At 62.9% G+C, this 15,840-nt stretch overlaps 1 protein-coding gene across 1 annotated transcript; it reads left to right on the forward strand.

Moving 5' to 3' along the window:
* The first annotated feature begins 11,760 nt into the window (after positions 1-11,760).
* Positions 11,761-15,459, forward strand: LOC117643966 (transcription activator MSS11-like). Its single transcript, XM_034383153.1, has 9 exons — positions 11,761-11,774; positions 12,018-12,109; positions 12,291-12,312; positions 12,643-12,826; positions 13,222-13,311; positions 14,267-14,362; positions 14,453-14,509; positions 14,750-15,076; positions 15,217-15,459. The coding sequence occupies exons 1-9, from the start codon at positions 11,761-11,763 to the stop codon at positions 15,457-15,459; spliced, it is 1,125 nt and encodes a 374-aa protein (XP_034239044.1).
* Positions 15,460-15,840: the final 381 nt, after the last annotated feature.

A 15,840-nucleotide genomic window follows, 5' to 3' on the forward strand; every position in this document is an offset into this window, starting at 1 on the left:
TTAACTTATTGCCGGTCGTAAAGCATGTCGGCGGTACGGCGGTACAGTGTAGGCACCGCCAGGCACCGCCAGGCACCGCCTGCGAGGCGCGCGGCGCGCGGCGCGGGCACGCCGTCGACGACGCGAGAACGGCTCCGCCGCCTCCACTGACCCGCGGCCTAATGAACAAGCTGGGGTAATTAAACAGAAACGGCCTCGAATCGGAATGCCGGCCGGATGCCGGCCAGCGAGGAGTGGCGCGTGCAATTTTAGCAGCGCACCGCGAGGCGAGGCGAGGCGAGGCGAGGCGAGGCGAGGCGAGGCGAGGCGAGGCGAGGCGAGGCGAGGCGAGGCGAGGCGAGGCGAGAGTGGAAGGGGGACAGAAACAATTCCATTGCCCGCCGTATATCGGCTGGGGCTGCTTTATCCGCCCCGAGGCGCGCACTTGCTCATACCTACCGTGTCGGGGCGGTGGGGGGGATTGGCTGGCGGCTGGAACACGCACGTATGGTTCCATGCGTTTGACAGAAACGGCACGGCGGCGCCTGGCGGCGCGGTCGACCTACGCAACGTGCGCCGAGTTCGCGCTGGAGCGGCGCGAAGGCCATCCGGGGGCCGCTGGAGGCACCGCGTGTGCCTGGAAGGCTGGAGTGTATTGAAAGCACCCTACTTTCGAAATAAAGGAAAAGGCTCTATATCAATCATTGCCTGCGGTGATCGCTGCTAAGGTCGCAAGGTGTCCATTCGGGCTACGCGGCATAAATATTGACCAACTCTCTTCCAGAAGATATATCGTTTGCTGGCACAAGGAGTTAATTAAACACGCTTTACATCATCGCATCATGCGAAAAAATGGAGCGGTGGTTGGTGTCGAACCAGGGCCTTGCCTCTCTCAGTCCGATGCTATCACACCGACGATGCACCCACAGAGATCAAACAGAGCCCCGGAAAAATTGGATTTTTTTTTCTTTTATTTATTTTTTAAAAGGGGGTTGCGAGTTTTTAGTGTGTTTTTTTTCTTTTCTACTTTTGTTTCCCGCAGCCTGCTTTGTGCATAGTGCAGGGCCATTAATTGCATGACAGTGGCGGGGCGGGGCGGGGCGGGGCGGCGGCAAAGCTGGCTAAAAGGATGACCGTAATAGAAAGGTGACACCGCGGTTTTTGCGGCGTGGCGCGGCGTGGCGCGGCGTGGCGCCAAAACGCAGCGCTTGCACGCCCGTCGGCCTGCCGGCCCGTCCCGTCCCCGTCGTCCAAGAACGCTTTGCACGCTCTCCAGCAAACGGCCCCGCAACAGGTCTGCAAATGTTGTCCTCCGAGAGAGACGGACGAAAGGCACGAGGCCGCGCGCTCCTCCTGGCGGTCCTGGAGGCCCTGGAGACAGTTGACTGACGGGGCGGGGGCAGATAGCCCGGCCGACTGCGAGCGAGAAATGACTGCATTGATGGATCGGACTAATCACCTTTCGCTACTTGATTAAGCGTTCGCCGGTGACAAATTATTCTGCCCGAAATGAAACGGAGCAAGAAGGGGAGCTTTCGGGCTGATTATTATTGTGCCATTAGAGCGAGACAGCGATAGCGAGGCGTCCGCCAGTCGCCGCCATCCGTCTTGGGCGCCTCCAGGACGACGCCAGGGCCAAAAGACGCCAGGGATGACTGTCGGTGCGTGGACCGCTCCTCTTTGGGACCCACCGAAAGCATGTCCCCCCCCCCTTTCTCTTTTTTTGGAGGGGGCTATCGTTTTAAATCAATATACGCACGAAAATTGCAGGATTTGATTGTGTCTGCCGGTTGGTAGGAGTGCGTGTTGTGAGCCGGTCCCTCCCCGGACCGCATTGGCCTGACCGCGGAGGCGCCTGTGAACGCAAGGGTAGGCAACACCAGCACAGTGGTGCCGCGCGGGCTGTGGCGCGGCGGGCGTCCTCAAGTGCGAGTGCGAGATGCGAGCCTTCCCCTCGTCTCGCCTGCGTGCTTGGTCCGTGCCTGCCAAGTAGTCGCGCTTCCTGTCTGCCTCTGCCTCTGCCGCCCCGAGCACTCGCTCCCCCAGTCACAGCAACTCGGCAACTCGGCAACACACCCCCGGGCGCCCCCGGGCCTCCGGGAACGGGATGCACGTTCACTTTCCCGCTCCACCTCGCCGTCGTCGTCACCGAGGCCGTCCTCCAAGTGGAGCAGCAGACTGATTCCGAGAGTCGCTTTCGTCGCTCTGTCTCTCTCGCACCTGCAGGGGGCGCCCCGTGAGTGCGCGAGAGGGACAGAGCGACGAAGACGACTCTCGGAATGAGACTGCAGGGCGGGGATTTGGGATTTGCATTCATCGCCCAGGAGGCTGCCTCAAAAGACGGCGCGCGGCGGACGATGCTCGACTGGAGGGGGAGGGGGGAGGTTCCCGTCGACGTCGCTGCTAACGATCATCCCGAGTGATTGTTGTGACACAGCGACAGCGCGATATTCGGGAAGGGGAGTTTGTTACGTTGGCACGACGACGGCATGTCAGCGCGACGCTAGACGAGCTTGTTATGTTGGTACGGCCCCCGCGACGCAGCCTGAAAGCCGCAGCAGAAGGCCGCCCGGTCATTAGAAAGACCAACGCACTTCTTTCTCTTTTTTTGGGCTCTGCTCTTTTCTTTCTGGTCCCCCTTGCCTCTCTGTTCCGTTTCCGGTGAAGTCAGCGCGTCGGTAGACGACTGCCACGGCGACAGCCTGCCCCCACCCCCTTTTGCATAACGTTCGGGTGTTCTCTCGTTATCTATTTATGTGCGTCGCCCCGCGCCGTGGCCGCCTCGGCCCCCTCGGCCGCTTTGGTGGATCGCGCAGGTTCGTCCGCGTCCACCGATAATTTTGAATCGTGAAGCCTCCCCTCTTTTTTGCCTTCTCCACTGTGGCAAAAAGCTACGGAAAATTCTGTAAACAGCTTGTGGTAATTCTCCGTAGGCCCCTTATCAATATTCTCCGTAGGCTCTTACAGTATTTTCTGTAGGACCGCACAGTATTCTCCGTAGGACCGCACAGTGATCTCCGTAGGACTATACAGTCTTCGAGGTCCTACGGAGAAGACTGTGCGGATTTACAGAGAATACTGTGCGGCCCTACGGAGAATACTGTAAGAGCCTACGGAGAATATTGACAAGATGGCTACGGAGAATCCTGGCAAAAAAATTAACAGGATTTTCCGTACCTTTTTGCCACAGTGTCCTCCTCCTCCAGTTTTCCTCCTCCAGGAGTGCCTCCAGTGCGCCGGGCAAGCCGGGCATGATCCACGCTGGAATCGTGCCGTGCGTTCCTCCACTCCCATCCATCTTCTGTGGAAACGCATTCCCCCCCCCTCCCCCTGCCGCTTTTCAATCGACAACATTGTTCCGTGCCCTTTCACGCTAACTGCGAGCAGGAGAGTGTTCGCAGTTCGCAGTCACACGTCCCTGGGACTGGGGCTCTACACTGTCTTAATGCTCGCCTGGGCGTGCGTGCCGAGTCCTGGGTGCTTGATCCGGCCGAGTCGTTTCCGTCGCTCTGTCTCTCTCGCACTCCTGGGCCGTGCCCTTTGGGTGCGAGAGGGACAGAGCGACGAAAACGACTTTCGGAATCAGTCTGCAGGAGCGCTGCTTGGTGACGAGTGCTTCCGTGTAAGGAGGCCTCCTCCTGGTTGGCACCTGCTTCTCTCCGCACGGCGGCAGGACCCTACCCGGGAACCCCACACGCCCTGGCCCTGGCCTGCACTAATGACAGGCTTCTCCTTTGACTCTGCCCAATAACCCGCTCCTGCTCCTGTTCGGCCCCGGGACCGTCTTCGCCTCCCTGGACCGCCCGCCGCGCAACCGCGGCCTCCTGCAGGTCGTTCCATAACGGGCACGTGTGTGGCGATCACGTGGCCTGCTTCCTCTCTCTCTCTTCTCTCTCTCTCTCTCTCTCTCTCTCTCTCTCTCTCTCTCTCTCTCTCTCTCTCTCTCTCTCTCTCTCTCTCTCTCTCTCTCTGGCACCGCTGCGGGACGCCCCGCGAGTGCGAGCGAGACGGGGCGACGCAGGCACTTGTTCGGAATGGCCGTGCCGGCTGGGCCGGGCTGGGCGCCCCGCCGCGACGCCTAGGCTTGCCCGGCTTGCCCTTGCGTAACAGCGAGGTCGCCACACGTGCGTCGTGTGGCCCCAAAGCCTGGGGGCTGGTGTTGGCGGCGCTCTAGGGAAGGGGGAAAATCGAGGCGTATGCGGGTATTCGAACCGCCGACCAGCCCAGATGATTTACTCGCGGCCCGGCCCCGTTCCGGTGCGGTCCAGTCCATCATGTGACCAGAGGCCGGCCACTGACCGAGGCCGCCGAGGCCGTGGTTCCCGGCCCGGACCGCCGGGACAGAGGCCTGGCTGGGCCATGGCGTCGCCGAGGCCGCGTTCGGTTCAGTAATAATGTGGTTTATGCGCTGGCCGCCCGACGACCCGACCAGGCCCGGCCTAGTGTCCTTTAACACCGAGCCCCACAGAGGAGCGGAGAGCGATGGCAGTCCCGCCCCACCCCGCCCCGTATCCAAGCAGCCCCTAAAAATAATTAAGGGTCCCAGTGAGAGCGCTGGTGCAGGCTGCAAAGGGGTGGTGGTAGATAAGCAGGGGATGGCGCGGCGTAAACCGCACCGCTTCTGGTGCCGGTACCCCCCTCCCCCCGCGCGCGCGCACACACACACACACACACACAGAGCACGCACGCTCACACATACGCACACGCACGTGTACTGCACACGAGGGGATGGCACACAGCTGCCCCGATGGACAATCGCCGCCACTGTAGGCAGGCAACCCCGCTGCTGGTCAAGCCGGCGGGTCGTTTAGGGGATGAGGCTGGCTGCTGCGGCTTGCCGCCGTGCCTGGCTGCCCTGGCTGGCTGCCCTGGCTGGCCGCAGCTCAGGTGCGCGGGCTAAGCCAGCAGGCCGCGGCGCTCTGCGCTCTGCTGCGCTCGGACAGCGGCGAGGCAGGCAGCCAGGCAGGCAGGCAGCCAGGCAGGCAGGCAGCCAGGCAGGCAGCAGGGCGGCGGGCCGCGCGGCGTTTCATCCATCAACCTCCTGGCTGCCAGCCCTGCCAGCCCGGCCGTCCCGCCTGGCCACGCTTATCAGCGGAGACATTGGACCCATCTTTCAAAATAAGCCCCGCCAGCCGAGACGCTGCGCCGCGCTGCGCTGGCCGAGCGATTCCGAGGAGTCGCTTCTTGTCTCTCTCGCACCCCTCCGGGCCGCTCCTCGAGTGCGACCGAGACAGGGTGACGAAACGGCTTCTCGGAATCCGTCGGCGGAGGAGCTTGAGACGACCCCGGGGCGACTCCAGAGGAGAAAGAGACACTTCACTTATTCGCAAACACCCCGGCGATGGAAACAACTCTCGTGGAACCCCGGACGCCCAAAGTTAATCGAGGTTCTTGGCGGGCTTGGTGTGACGTCTCGACGTCTCGACATCTCTCCGAACGCCTCCCACGGCCTTCATTGGCCATGCACCACCTCTGTGAGTGTGGGTCCGTGTGTCCTGGAAGGGGCCGGGCTGCCGCCGTGCCGTGCCGTGCCGTGCCGCGTCGTACCACTGGGGATGGAATTGGTTTCAGATCCAGGTAGGCATCCGTCAATGCCCCGGCCGTCGGGCCGTCGGGGCCAGGGGCAGGGCAGGGCAGGGCAGGGCAGGGCAGGGCAGGGCAGGGCAGGGCAGGGCACGGCAGGGCCGGGCCGGGAGGGGAGTGAAACCGGAAAAGACGCGAGAATCGGCATGGGGCCCGTGGGGGGCGACGGGACGACGAGAGGTGATGTGCGTCATTCGGCCCCGCAGCCTTAGCGCCGTCTCTCTCGAACCCTACCGGCGCGGCCCACGAGAGCGAGACAGACAGAGCGATGGCAGCATCGTTCGGAAGCAGGCGCCGTGCACAGGCGGCCCCCGCCCGACGGAGGGACGCCATGGCGGCCATGGCCATGCAGATACCGTGGGGGTCAGTCGGCGCACTCGCGGTCTCTCTCGAACCCTACCGGCGCGGCCCACGAGAGCGAGACAGACAGAGCGATGGCAGCATCGTTCGAAGCAGGCGCCGTGCAGGTGCCCCGCCGACGGGACGCCATGGCGGCCATGGCCATGCAGATACCCGCGGCGGCAGTCGGCGCACTCCGCGGTGCCCCGCGGCACAAGGAAGTGTTGGCCTGGAGGAGCCGGGCGAGCAGGGCAGGAGCAGGGCCATCTAGGTGCCTCGGATATGTTTTATGGTTATGGTGTGAAACACACAGCACCTGCTCCCGCGCCCGCCCGCGCTCCCGCCCGGCCCTTGTCCATATTTCTGCCCTTTCTCTTGTGTCCGCGCCCTCCCTCCCCTCCCCCCTCTCTGACCTCCCTTCCCCCGCCGCCCTGTATGCACCTGTCCCCGCGACTGAGTCGCGCTGTGGCGGCGGCCGACCGCGGCACCGCGGCGCGCGCCCACCATTCATCTCAATACTGCTGCGGCCTGCCTTCAGGGCGGCTTCGGGCGGCGGGCTGCGGGGGGGCGGCGGCGGGCGGCGGCGGGGGCGGCGGGGGCGGCGGGGGCGGCGGGGGCGGGGGGCGGCGGGGGCGGCGGCGGGGGGCGGCGGGGGCGGCGGGGGCGGCGGGGGCGGCGGGGGCGGCGGGGGCGGGGGCGGCGGGGGCGGCGGGGCGGCGGGGGCGGGCGGGGGCGGGCCTGGCTGCGGGCGGCGGCGGCTGGCTGCGCGCGCTGGCGCCGCTTGCCGCGGCTCGGGGCGTCAGCTGCCTGCCGGGCGAGATTTATGTGTGTATATTAGTTGCTATAATTCACCAGATTCCTTGTCATTTGCAAACACAGTTTACGATTGCGGAGAGTGGTTTGCGGTTTGCACCACACGCTGCCACCACACAGCGCCCCGTCGTCGACCGCCCCCTCCGCCCCCTCTGCCTTTTCCGCTACGTCCCATCTCCCGAACCGCGCGTCCTTTAGTCAAATGTCAACTGAATGTTTCAAATCGGTTGAGGAAATAAATTACACGACCGCTGAGAAGGGGCGTGCGAGAGAGGCGGCCGAGCTTAAGGAAGATAAATCGAAGGATGGCCAGCCGCCCCCCCCCCTCCCCCCACGGTCTGTTCCGTCACCGTGCCCTCACATCCCCGAGCCACATCACGCCGGAAAATTTAAAGCTCCCTTCAGGGCAGACGCTGCCGTCGTCAAAGTGATGATCGACACCCAGCCGCGCACCCAGCGAAACCGCACGGCACATGTAGAATCCGAGGAGAAAACTCGATCGCTGCCGAGCAGCGCAACCGTGGCAAATCAAAACAGACCTTCTATTAGGATTATAGGAGGTTATTATGTTGATTATCGGGGAATATTGGGGATTATTCGAGCGCCGAACTCGGAAAGCTGTTAAAATGTCGGAAATTCAATATTGGTGACTTTGGGCAGCCACTGCGTCCAATTTAGTTGCGGTCAAAGGCCTCCCTCGACGCCTTACTATTCTGAAGACCCTGCTCTTTTATGCCCCGCCTCGGGAAGGCTTTGACCGCTGATAGTTTGGGAGCAGTGGTCTCGCAAAAATGGTCAAAAAGTGAATGAATGTCATAAAATCACCGTTTTTGCTGACTTTGAGCGGTCACTGCATTAAATTTAGTTGCGGTCAAAGGCCTCCCTCGACGCCTTACTATTCTGAAGACCTTACTCTTTTATGCCCCGCCTCGGGAAGGCTTTGACCGCCGGTAGTTTGGAGGCAGTGGTCTCGCAAAAATGGTCAAAAAGTGAATGAATGTCATAAAATCACCGTTTTTGCTGACTTTGAGCGGTCACTGCATTAAATTTAGTTGCGGTCAAAGGCCTCCCTCGACGCCTTACTATTCTGAAGACCCTGCTCTTTTATGCCCCGCCTCGGGAAGGCTTTGACCGCTGTTTGGAAGCAATGGTCTCGCAAAAATGGTCCAAAGTGATTGAATCCCCCCCGAAAGTATGATTGTCATTTCATTGGATGATGATGATTATTTCACCGATTACCAAAGACGTGCAATGATTATCTTGAGTTGGGTACCCCTTGGGGCGCGTGGTTAACAAACGACCCCACTTGAACCCGAAACGATAGGCAAGGCAACGAGCAGGACGGGCGTTCGGGGCTCCGGCGTCAGGATGGTTACATAACGTTGCCTGTCTGTTTCCGATGATGGAAGCGGACGCCGTGATGGATGATTTGGAAGGGGATCTAGCTTGTGTCCGCGCGGCGCTCTGCCTCATCATTGCCTCATTCAATAGTAAACCGAGGCCGCCCCCTCCGGTCTTCTGGCCCACTGTGGGGAGGTCCTTCGGAATCGGGGAGACGCCATACGCCAGCCGGCCGGAAGGGCACCGGAAGGGGGATCCTTCCGCCGCGGTCCTCCTTGGCGCCAAACCGGGACCGCCTGCCAACTGAACGGCGCTTCCCTCGCTCTGTCTCTCTCGCGCCCCTACGGCACGCCCCGCTAGTGCGAGAGAGACAGAGCGCCGTGTGCCCACTGAGAATCATGTCCGAAGTCCGAAGGAGCGGCTGAAGCGCGAGGGCGGTTTCGCCGGGTTTCGCCGAACTCACACACTTTTCACGGCTCACTCCGGGAGCAGCGGGACTGGGCTTGGGCTTATCCGCAGCGTCCGCCGCGGCGCCCCACCTGAGGCGGCCCGGTGCCGGCTCAGCCGAGGGGGCTGCGGCGGGGCGGGGCGGGGCGGGGTGGGGCGGGGTGGGGTGGGGCGGGGGCGTCAGGTGTTCAAGTCATGGAGTGCGTGTGGCTGGAGGGCCAGGGAAAGGCGCCAAGAGTAGCTCCAATATTGATTATCGCGTCGGGGTGGAGGCTCCAAGGCTCCAAGGCTCCAAGGCTTCGGGGCTCCAAGCCTCGAAGCGCTGTTGTCACTTACCGCCGATAGCGAGACACGCACGTATTATATTGAGGAGCCCCCGCGGCCCCCTCCGGCCGTCCGATCCCTGCCCCGCCCCGCCCCGACCGCCTGCACCGTTCTGCGGCCGCGCAAGAAAAATGGTTCCCCGCCAGGCGCGGGCAGGCGTGGGGCACGGGGTGTGGGGCGGGGTTGTCTTGGCGGACTCTATCGAGGGACGGGTAATGGAGACTGACGATGGCTGCCTCGCTGCGTCACACTACTACACTGGAACGGTCGAGGCGCTCCGATCCATCCAGGTGGCCGTGGGCGGAGGCGGCCGCACGCGGTGCGCTGTGCCATGCATGCGCGCCGGCAGTGTAAACACAACCAGAATTAAACCACAACTTCTCTCGCTGCGACAACACCGCACTGCCCGCGCGCGCGACGCTTTCAGAAGAGTGCCCGCGGCTCTTGGGGCGCGCGCTGGGCGCTCGGCGTGGCCATGCAGGCCGCGCGCCGCATGCCGTCCAGCCTACCTCCATTTCACGCATCACGCCCAAATAAAACTTGAAGTGTCTGGCGGGCAGGGCGCGGTGGCGCGGTCCGGGCCGCCATTGTCCTCGGAAAGAAAGGTTTTCGTTTGGTATTGTCCTGCCGCCGTGCCGCCCTGCCTGCCGCCCTGCCCGCCGCACGGCGTGCTTGCGGTGCTGTTTGCTGCCAGCGGCGTGCTAAACCGCCGTGCCGTGCCGTGCCGTGCCCTGCCCTGCCGCGCCACGCGAGCGCGGCCGGGTCACCGTGAGCACCGTGAGTGGCTGTGTGGGCCCTGGCGGCCCTGGCGGCCCCGGTCGGTCGGTGTACACTGTACACGGCGCGTTGTTCGCGGGACCGCCGCCAGAGAGCGCTGGCAGGGCCAGCAGGGCTGGCTGGCAGGCCACGGCACGCTGGCAGCGACAATGGGCCTCTACAATGGCGGGGCTCGGCCGGGCGTGCCGCCTTGCCGCCTTGCTGTGCATGCGAGCCCCTGTCACATATTCGTAAATAAAAGGCATAAAGAGTTTAGGCCCGTGGCACGCCACGCCACGCCGCACCGCACCGCCATCATCGTAGAATGAAGTGTTTCCGCTGCTGCCTGCCTCGGTGTTTCTCGTCAGGTACGCCCCCGCCCCGCCCCCCGGCTGCTCGGTGTTTGTCTTTGAAACAGGCAGAAAGGGTGAAAGAGAGCCCCACTCGAGGTCGTTTCCGAAGGCAGTTCCACGGAGTAGGCACTGCAGGCACTGCACACGCGCAACGTACTGGGCGGAGCCGTGGCGGCCGTGGCGGAGCGCAGGTGCTTTCCCAGGGTTTCCTTCTTTTCCCCTTCCACGACGTGCGGCGAGTGGAGCGCCCCGCCCCGGGAAAGCACGTGCACAGGCACGCGTGGCGCCAAATAAATCCACCCCAATCGCAGCGACAAAGTGCGTGCGAGCGAGCGGCTCCTTAGCATTGCTAATCTAACAGTGTCCGCGGGAGGCTGCTGCGCCTGGCTGTACGAAACCGGGAAAAAACTGAGGATAAAGTAAAAACGGGGCGGAGCAAGGAAGGAGCGAGGCGCGCAGTGACACGATTCGGCACTCGTCAAAGACTTATGGCGGCTGGCGGCAGGCAGGCCATGGGCAGGCCATGGGCAGCGCCTGGATTTATGCTACTTGAGAGTTTACATACGTGATGAGGGGACGTTCGGTGTTCGGCCCTCACGTCCTGTCGCCGGCAGGCGAGGCGGGCACGGCGGCCAAGTCGGGCGAGGCGCGGGGCGAGGCACGCGGCGTCCCGACCAAGGTCCCGACGACCCCGCCAGCCGAGCGGAGCGGCGCGGCCTGGACCGGGTCGGCGCTGCAGCGGACGCTGCGGACGGAGCCCAAGCACCCCGAGAAGGAGCCCTCGTCCTCACTGGACCCAACCTCTGCCCCCGGTCTGGTCGGGTAGGTGCACGAGGCGAGGCACGAGGGCCCCCTTGGCCTGCCCGCTGCAGTCTTTGACGTGTGCCCCGGAACGGCCCGGAACGGCCCACAGTGGGCCAGAAGACCAGTAGAGGCGGCCAAAACTCTAGACGCGTTTTGAGCTCCAGTCGCTAAATGGGACTCGAACCGAACGTGTAAAACCACCAATGGATTCCTCGTTCGGAGAGCATTCCATTGGTGGGGTCACACGTTCAGTTCGAGTCCCATGCAGCGACTCTGGAGCTCAAAACGCGTCTAGACTTTTGGCCGCTTCCACCGGTCTTCTGGCCCACTGTGCGGCCCGGAACGGCACGGCCAAAAAGAGCGACGGACAAAGGGCGCGCACGACGCGTCACCACGCCGATGACGTCATCCGCCCCATTCTGCCGCCTTATCCGCGCCTTTTGGGGCTTTGCAGGGGGCGCTCTGAAATTCCGCAGCTTTTGTGTGCCAGGCGCCCCGGCCGGCCCGACGGCGGTGATGGGTGCCGGGTGTCCGCCGTGTCCGCGTTGTCCGCGCACCGCGGCCCCCGGCCCCGGCGGCGCCGCCAATGCCCCCAGCTGGAGGCCGCCACGCAAACCGACGCGTCAACTCCGACGACCTCAGCGACCGCCCTCCCCGCCGTCCACGCCGCGGGCTCCACCGCCACCGGCCCACCGGCCCCACCGGCCCCACCGCCACGGGCCCACGGCTGAGGTTGGTGGCTTGGTGGTGGGCTCGCGGCTTCATGCGGCGTGCCAGGCAGGCAGCCCGCAGCCAGCGGTGTGTGGCGGGTCGGCCCGCCCTGCGGTTGGCAGGCGCTGGGCCCGTTCGCCCCAAATGACACGGGGTGACCCACTCTACCATTTTGCGCACAATCATTGTGGGAACATGCTGGGAGATGTCTGCTGTGTTTGCCACACATTTTGCCCACATTACGGTTTTTGACGCTGAATGTAGAACGTGTCATGACAAAATTCATTAGAGAGTAGTTGCCCTTCGCCAAATGTTTATATTGCCGTAATTTGCGCGCGACTAATTTGCACAATATTTCGCTCACGCAACTTGACGTAACCCGAACCGCCTCTCACAGACTCTCTCCGGCGCGCTCATTCCTCTCTTTTATTCCAGCTTCTAGCTCTCTTTTCTCCAGGAGACTGGAGCGGTGCCGCCTGGGGAAGGACGCCGGCGAGGCGCAAGGTGAAGCTGGGCTAGCTGGGCTCGCTGGCGGGGCCGGCGGAGCAGGTCAAGAAGTCCGTGAAGCCGCGCCGTCTCGGCCGACGGTGGCGCGCGGTGTGAGCTGCAGCCTGCCGCAGCCCGGCGGGGGCCTGCTGCTCAAAGGCACACTGGAACAGGTGAGACAGCAGCCTGATTCCGAACAGTGCCCTCGGCGCTCTGTCTCTCTCGCTCTCGTGGGGCGCCCGGCAGGGGCGTGAGAGAGACAGAGCGACAAAGCCCTGTTCGGAAAAAAGACGGGGCGATGACACGACGCCGCATTTCCTTCGCGTCTTAACACGATTGCCTCCTCCGTTGCAGGTTGGCTGGGCAGCGAGCGGCAGTAAGTCTCTCTCCTCAAGGTTGTGTGTCCACTCTCTGGCCCTCTCTGGCACTCTCTGGCCCTCAGCCATTCAATTTATTTACTTATTCATTCGCTTCGTGGAAGAGCCACAGTGATTATTGTGCGAAGCTGGTTCTGGTTTACCGCTCTGCTCTCCAGATCACTGTCGGAAAAAAGTTACTTCAAATCGACTAAAACTTCGGGATCTGGTCGATTCCATCGGCACACTCACTGAAAATGAAATAGCCAAATCACAGTCGAGTGGACGTAACTTTCGTTCTACAGTGATCTCTCCGGCAGAGAAGTAAATCGTATAGGTGTAAGTTTCAGGCCGGAAAAGGGCAGCGACGGCAGTGCCGACGACTCCGACGACGCCCCCGCCTCGGTGGACACCGAGGTGGACACCGAGACCGACTCCAAGGCCGAGGCCAGGCGGACCCCCAGCACCGCCACCGTCGCCCACCCTCGGCCCAACCCTCGGCCCAACACTCGGCCCAGCGCGCAGCTCTCTAGGGTACAGTAGTAACAGTGCGCCCGCGTTTGGCACCACCAATCGTATCCCACTGGGAAAAGGAGAGAGACGAAACCAAGGCCAGATGAAACTGTCTCTTGTTTCTGTTCCGTAAACTCCTGGTCGGCGCGAGGAATAGTCGCAATGACTGCGGGTGTTTGTACCTCGGCCGGCTTGAGCCTTTCCCACTTGGCTGCAGCCTCTCCCCTTCACTGGGCGAGTGGACGCGAGCCGCGCCAGGATACGACCGTGGAAGGGCAGCGGCATCGCAGCAGTCCGGTCGACTGGCCGAGTCGGCAGCGCGCTCCAGTGGGCGAGGCGCAGTGAGAGCCGCCCTCGAAGCCGACTGCGGGCACCCGTCCCCGCTCCTACACCCGCCGCCGCCCCCGCCCCCGGAGTCAGAGAGCGCAGTGCGGGCAGAAGGCGCATCGGGGCGGTCATCCGCGCCGGCGACGGACTGGAGGACGGTGCGGGACCAGCTAAAGCAAGTGCGTCGAAAAATAGTCAAAAACAAGTCTGCGTTGTTGGTGCATGGCGAACAAAGTTGGCAACACTTTCGACAGTGGGAGGTTTATGCCTCCGAGGGTAAATGGTGAATGTGTGCGCGCGCGCGTCCAGATGTTCCAGTTCTTCTCCAAGAACTCTGTCGAGCTGAAGCCAGCGCTCGGGGGGCGGCGGCGGCCGTGCCCAGGGTCGTGCGCTTCGCCCGGCGAGGGCCCTCCCGCACGCGCGTGCACGCTCGGACCAACACGTGGCACCAGCGCCTGTCCGCGGCCAGGGACGTCGCGGACGTCGCGGACCCCGGCCGTCGTCGTGCGCCGGCCTGGGCTGGGGCACCGGCGTCGGCCCCCGGCAGGGCCTCGGCGTTCGCTGCACGGGCTAAGCCGGCGGACGGCGTCCAGCACGTTGTCCAGCACGGCCTCCAGCACGGCGCCCAGCGCGGGGCGCCGCTCCGCCCCCTCCCTCCACTCAGCAGGGCTCGGGGCGAGGTCGACCTCCGAACTCGGCCTTAGGTAACGGATTCACATTTCCGCCCGCGAGTCGCTCTCCTGTCACTACGTTGACCACACCGTGTGTCTCGGGTAGGCTACACTGGTGGGAATCGCGCTGCCCGGCACTGCGCAGCGCATCCCCTCGTATCCTGTGAATAATTGAGAAAGCTTTGGTCTGCCGCCGCCAGATGGCGGCGCTGTGAGGAGAGCGGCGTGCTCCGCGGGCTGTTCCTCTCCCATCCCGCCCCGCCCGCGCCGCCCGCGCTGGCGCTGCAGCAGGTCCAGACTCACCCCGAGAGTCGTTTTCGTCGCTCTGTCTCTCTCGCACCCACAGAGATCGTCCCATGAGTGCGAGAAAGACAGAGCGACGAAAACGACTGCGAAATGAAGCGCTACCTTGAAATCCGTCCCCTGCACCGATTTCAGTCATTCATTTGATGCCTTTTTGCAGGTTTTCGTGGCGTTCCCTGTGTTTCGCACTCCGCTGCCGGACGGCGGAGTGTCCTTCTCGTTTGCGAACGCACCGGACGCGCCGACCCCGATGGAGGTAATAGATGATGTCTGATCAACGTGTTCGAGGCCACTAGGAAGAACGTGGATGGCAGCCCTGCCCGCTCTCGGCTGCTCTGTTCCACAGGTCGATCCGAGCCCGCCCACGTTTTCCGCGTCTGACTTCGTGTACCAAATAATGCAGGTAATTGTGAAAGTTCGGTATTGCACTCATCAATGATTCAGTCGTGGCGAATTTGGTGTGCGGTCCGCGGTAGCTCCGCCTCTATCTCTGTTCTCGTTCCGCCTCCCTCCCCTTTCACCCCACACGTGGCGCTCCCAAATTGATTCTTTAACTTGCGCTACCTTGTACAGTTCCCCCACCCCCTCTCGACTTAGCAATATTCTCCCGATGCCTTCCAAGCTGCATCCCTATTGCCTCCAGATGAACGCCACGCAACTCGAACAGCAGTTCATGCAGCAGCAGCAGCAACTGCAATTGCAGCAGCTGCGCGATCAGGAGCGGCTGCAGTTCCTCCAGCACCAGATGCAGCACCAGCAGATGCAGATGGTGCAGCAGCAGCTGCAGCGGCACCTCGAGGAGCAGCAGTTCATTCAAATGCAGCAGCAACAGCAACAGCATATCGAGGAGCAGCAGTTGATTCAAATGCAGCAGCAGCAGCAGCAGATGCAGGAACACCCGTGGCTGCTGCAGCCCACCATGACGGAGCAGCCGCCGCCGCCGCCTCAGGATCGCGTCGTTTTCACTGAGGTGAGCCTCGGGCCTTGGGACTGAGGCCGAACAGCGTTTCGCCGCCGTCTCTCTCGCACCCCTACGGAGCGCCCACTGAGTGCGACAGGGAAAGAGAGCCGCGCCTGGCCAATTGATGAGATGCCCTGATTGGACCGCAGTGGACCTTGGTGCTGCACTACAAGGCGTCGCAACGGCTCGTCGAACGACCGATCGGGCGGATCGAGTACGCCCCGCTGACGCCGGAGCCCGGGCCGGCACCGCCCGCCAGGGACTCGGCCCCCGCCGCCCCAGCCCCCGAGACCACCCCGTCGCGCCGCTCCCCACCCCCGTGTTGCCCCTGGCCCAGCGCGCCCAGCGCCTCGGAGGGCGACATCGTGGACGAGGACTACGACGTGTTTTAATAATGCCGCCCCCTCCTTCCTGCTCCGTTGTTAGCTCGTGTTTTCAGTGGTTTTTCTTTTTTACGGTGCTCCTACTAGTATGTGTTTTGTATAACTTGTAGCCCAGTTACTCGTTTAGTGTTCGTGTTTTAATTCTTTGACTGTGTTTTGTAAGTGATGTCATTGCATTAAAGTGAAACAATGCGCGTGACACCGACTGTTCGACAAGCGTGTCGGAAGTGTAGCCTACCTACCGGCGCCCATGTTGCCTGGGAGGTAGGCATCCCATCACACGACTTGCCCCACACTGCAAAGATTTGCAGTCACTTTAACGACACCACAGAGGTCGCCTCGCCTCCTTGGACCGTTTGCGTGCGACCCATTGAATATTGAATGCTCTTG

This window comes from Thrips palmi, unplaced genomic scaffold (genome assembly GCF_012932325.1).
Source record: "Thrips palmi isolate BJ-2018 unplaced genomic scaffold, TpBJ-2018v1 HiC_scaffold_17, whole genome shotgun sequence".
In the NCBI taxonomy this organism is placed as follows: Eukaryota; Metazoa; Arthropoda; class Insecta; order Thysanoptera; family Thripidae; genus Thrips; species Thrips palmi.

What these genes read in the sequence shown, in the direction of transcription:
- LOC117643966 (XM_034383153.1), top strand. An exon ending in TGCGGGACCAGCTAAAGCAA is followed by an intron (nt 13,312 to 14,266) that starts GTGCGTCGAAAA and finishes GCCTTTTTGCAG; the next exon opens with GTTTTCGTGGCGTTCCCTGT. An exon ending in ACGCGCCGACCCCGATGGAG is followed by an intron (nt 14,363 to 14,452) that starts GTAATAGATGAT and finishes TCTGTTCCACAG; the next exon opens with GTCGATCCGAGCCCGCCCAC.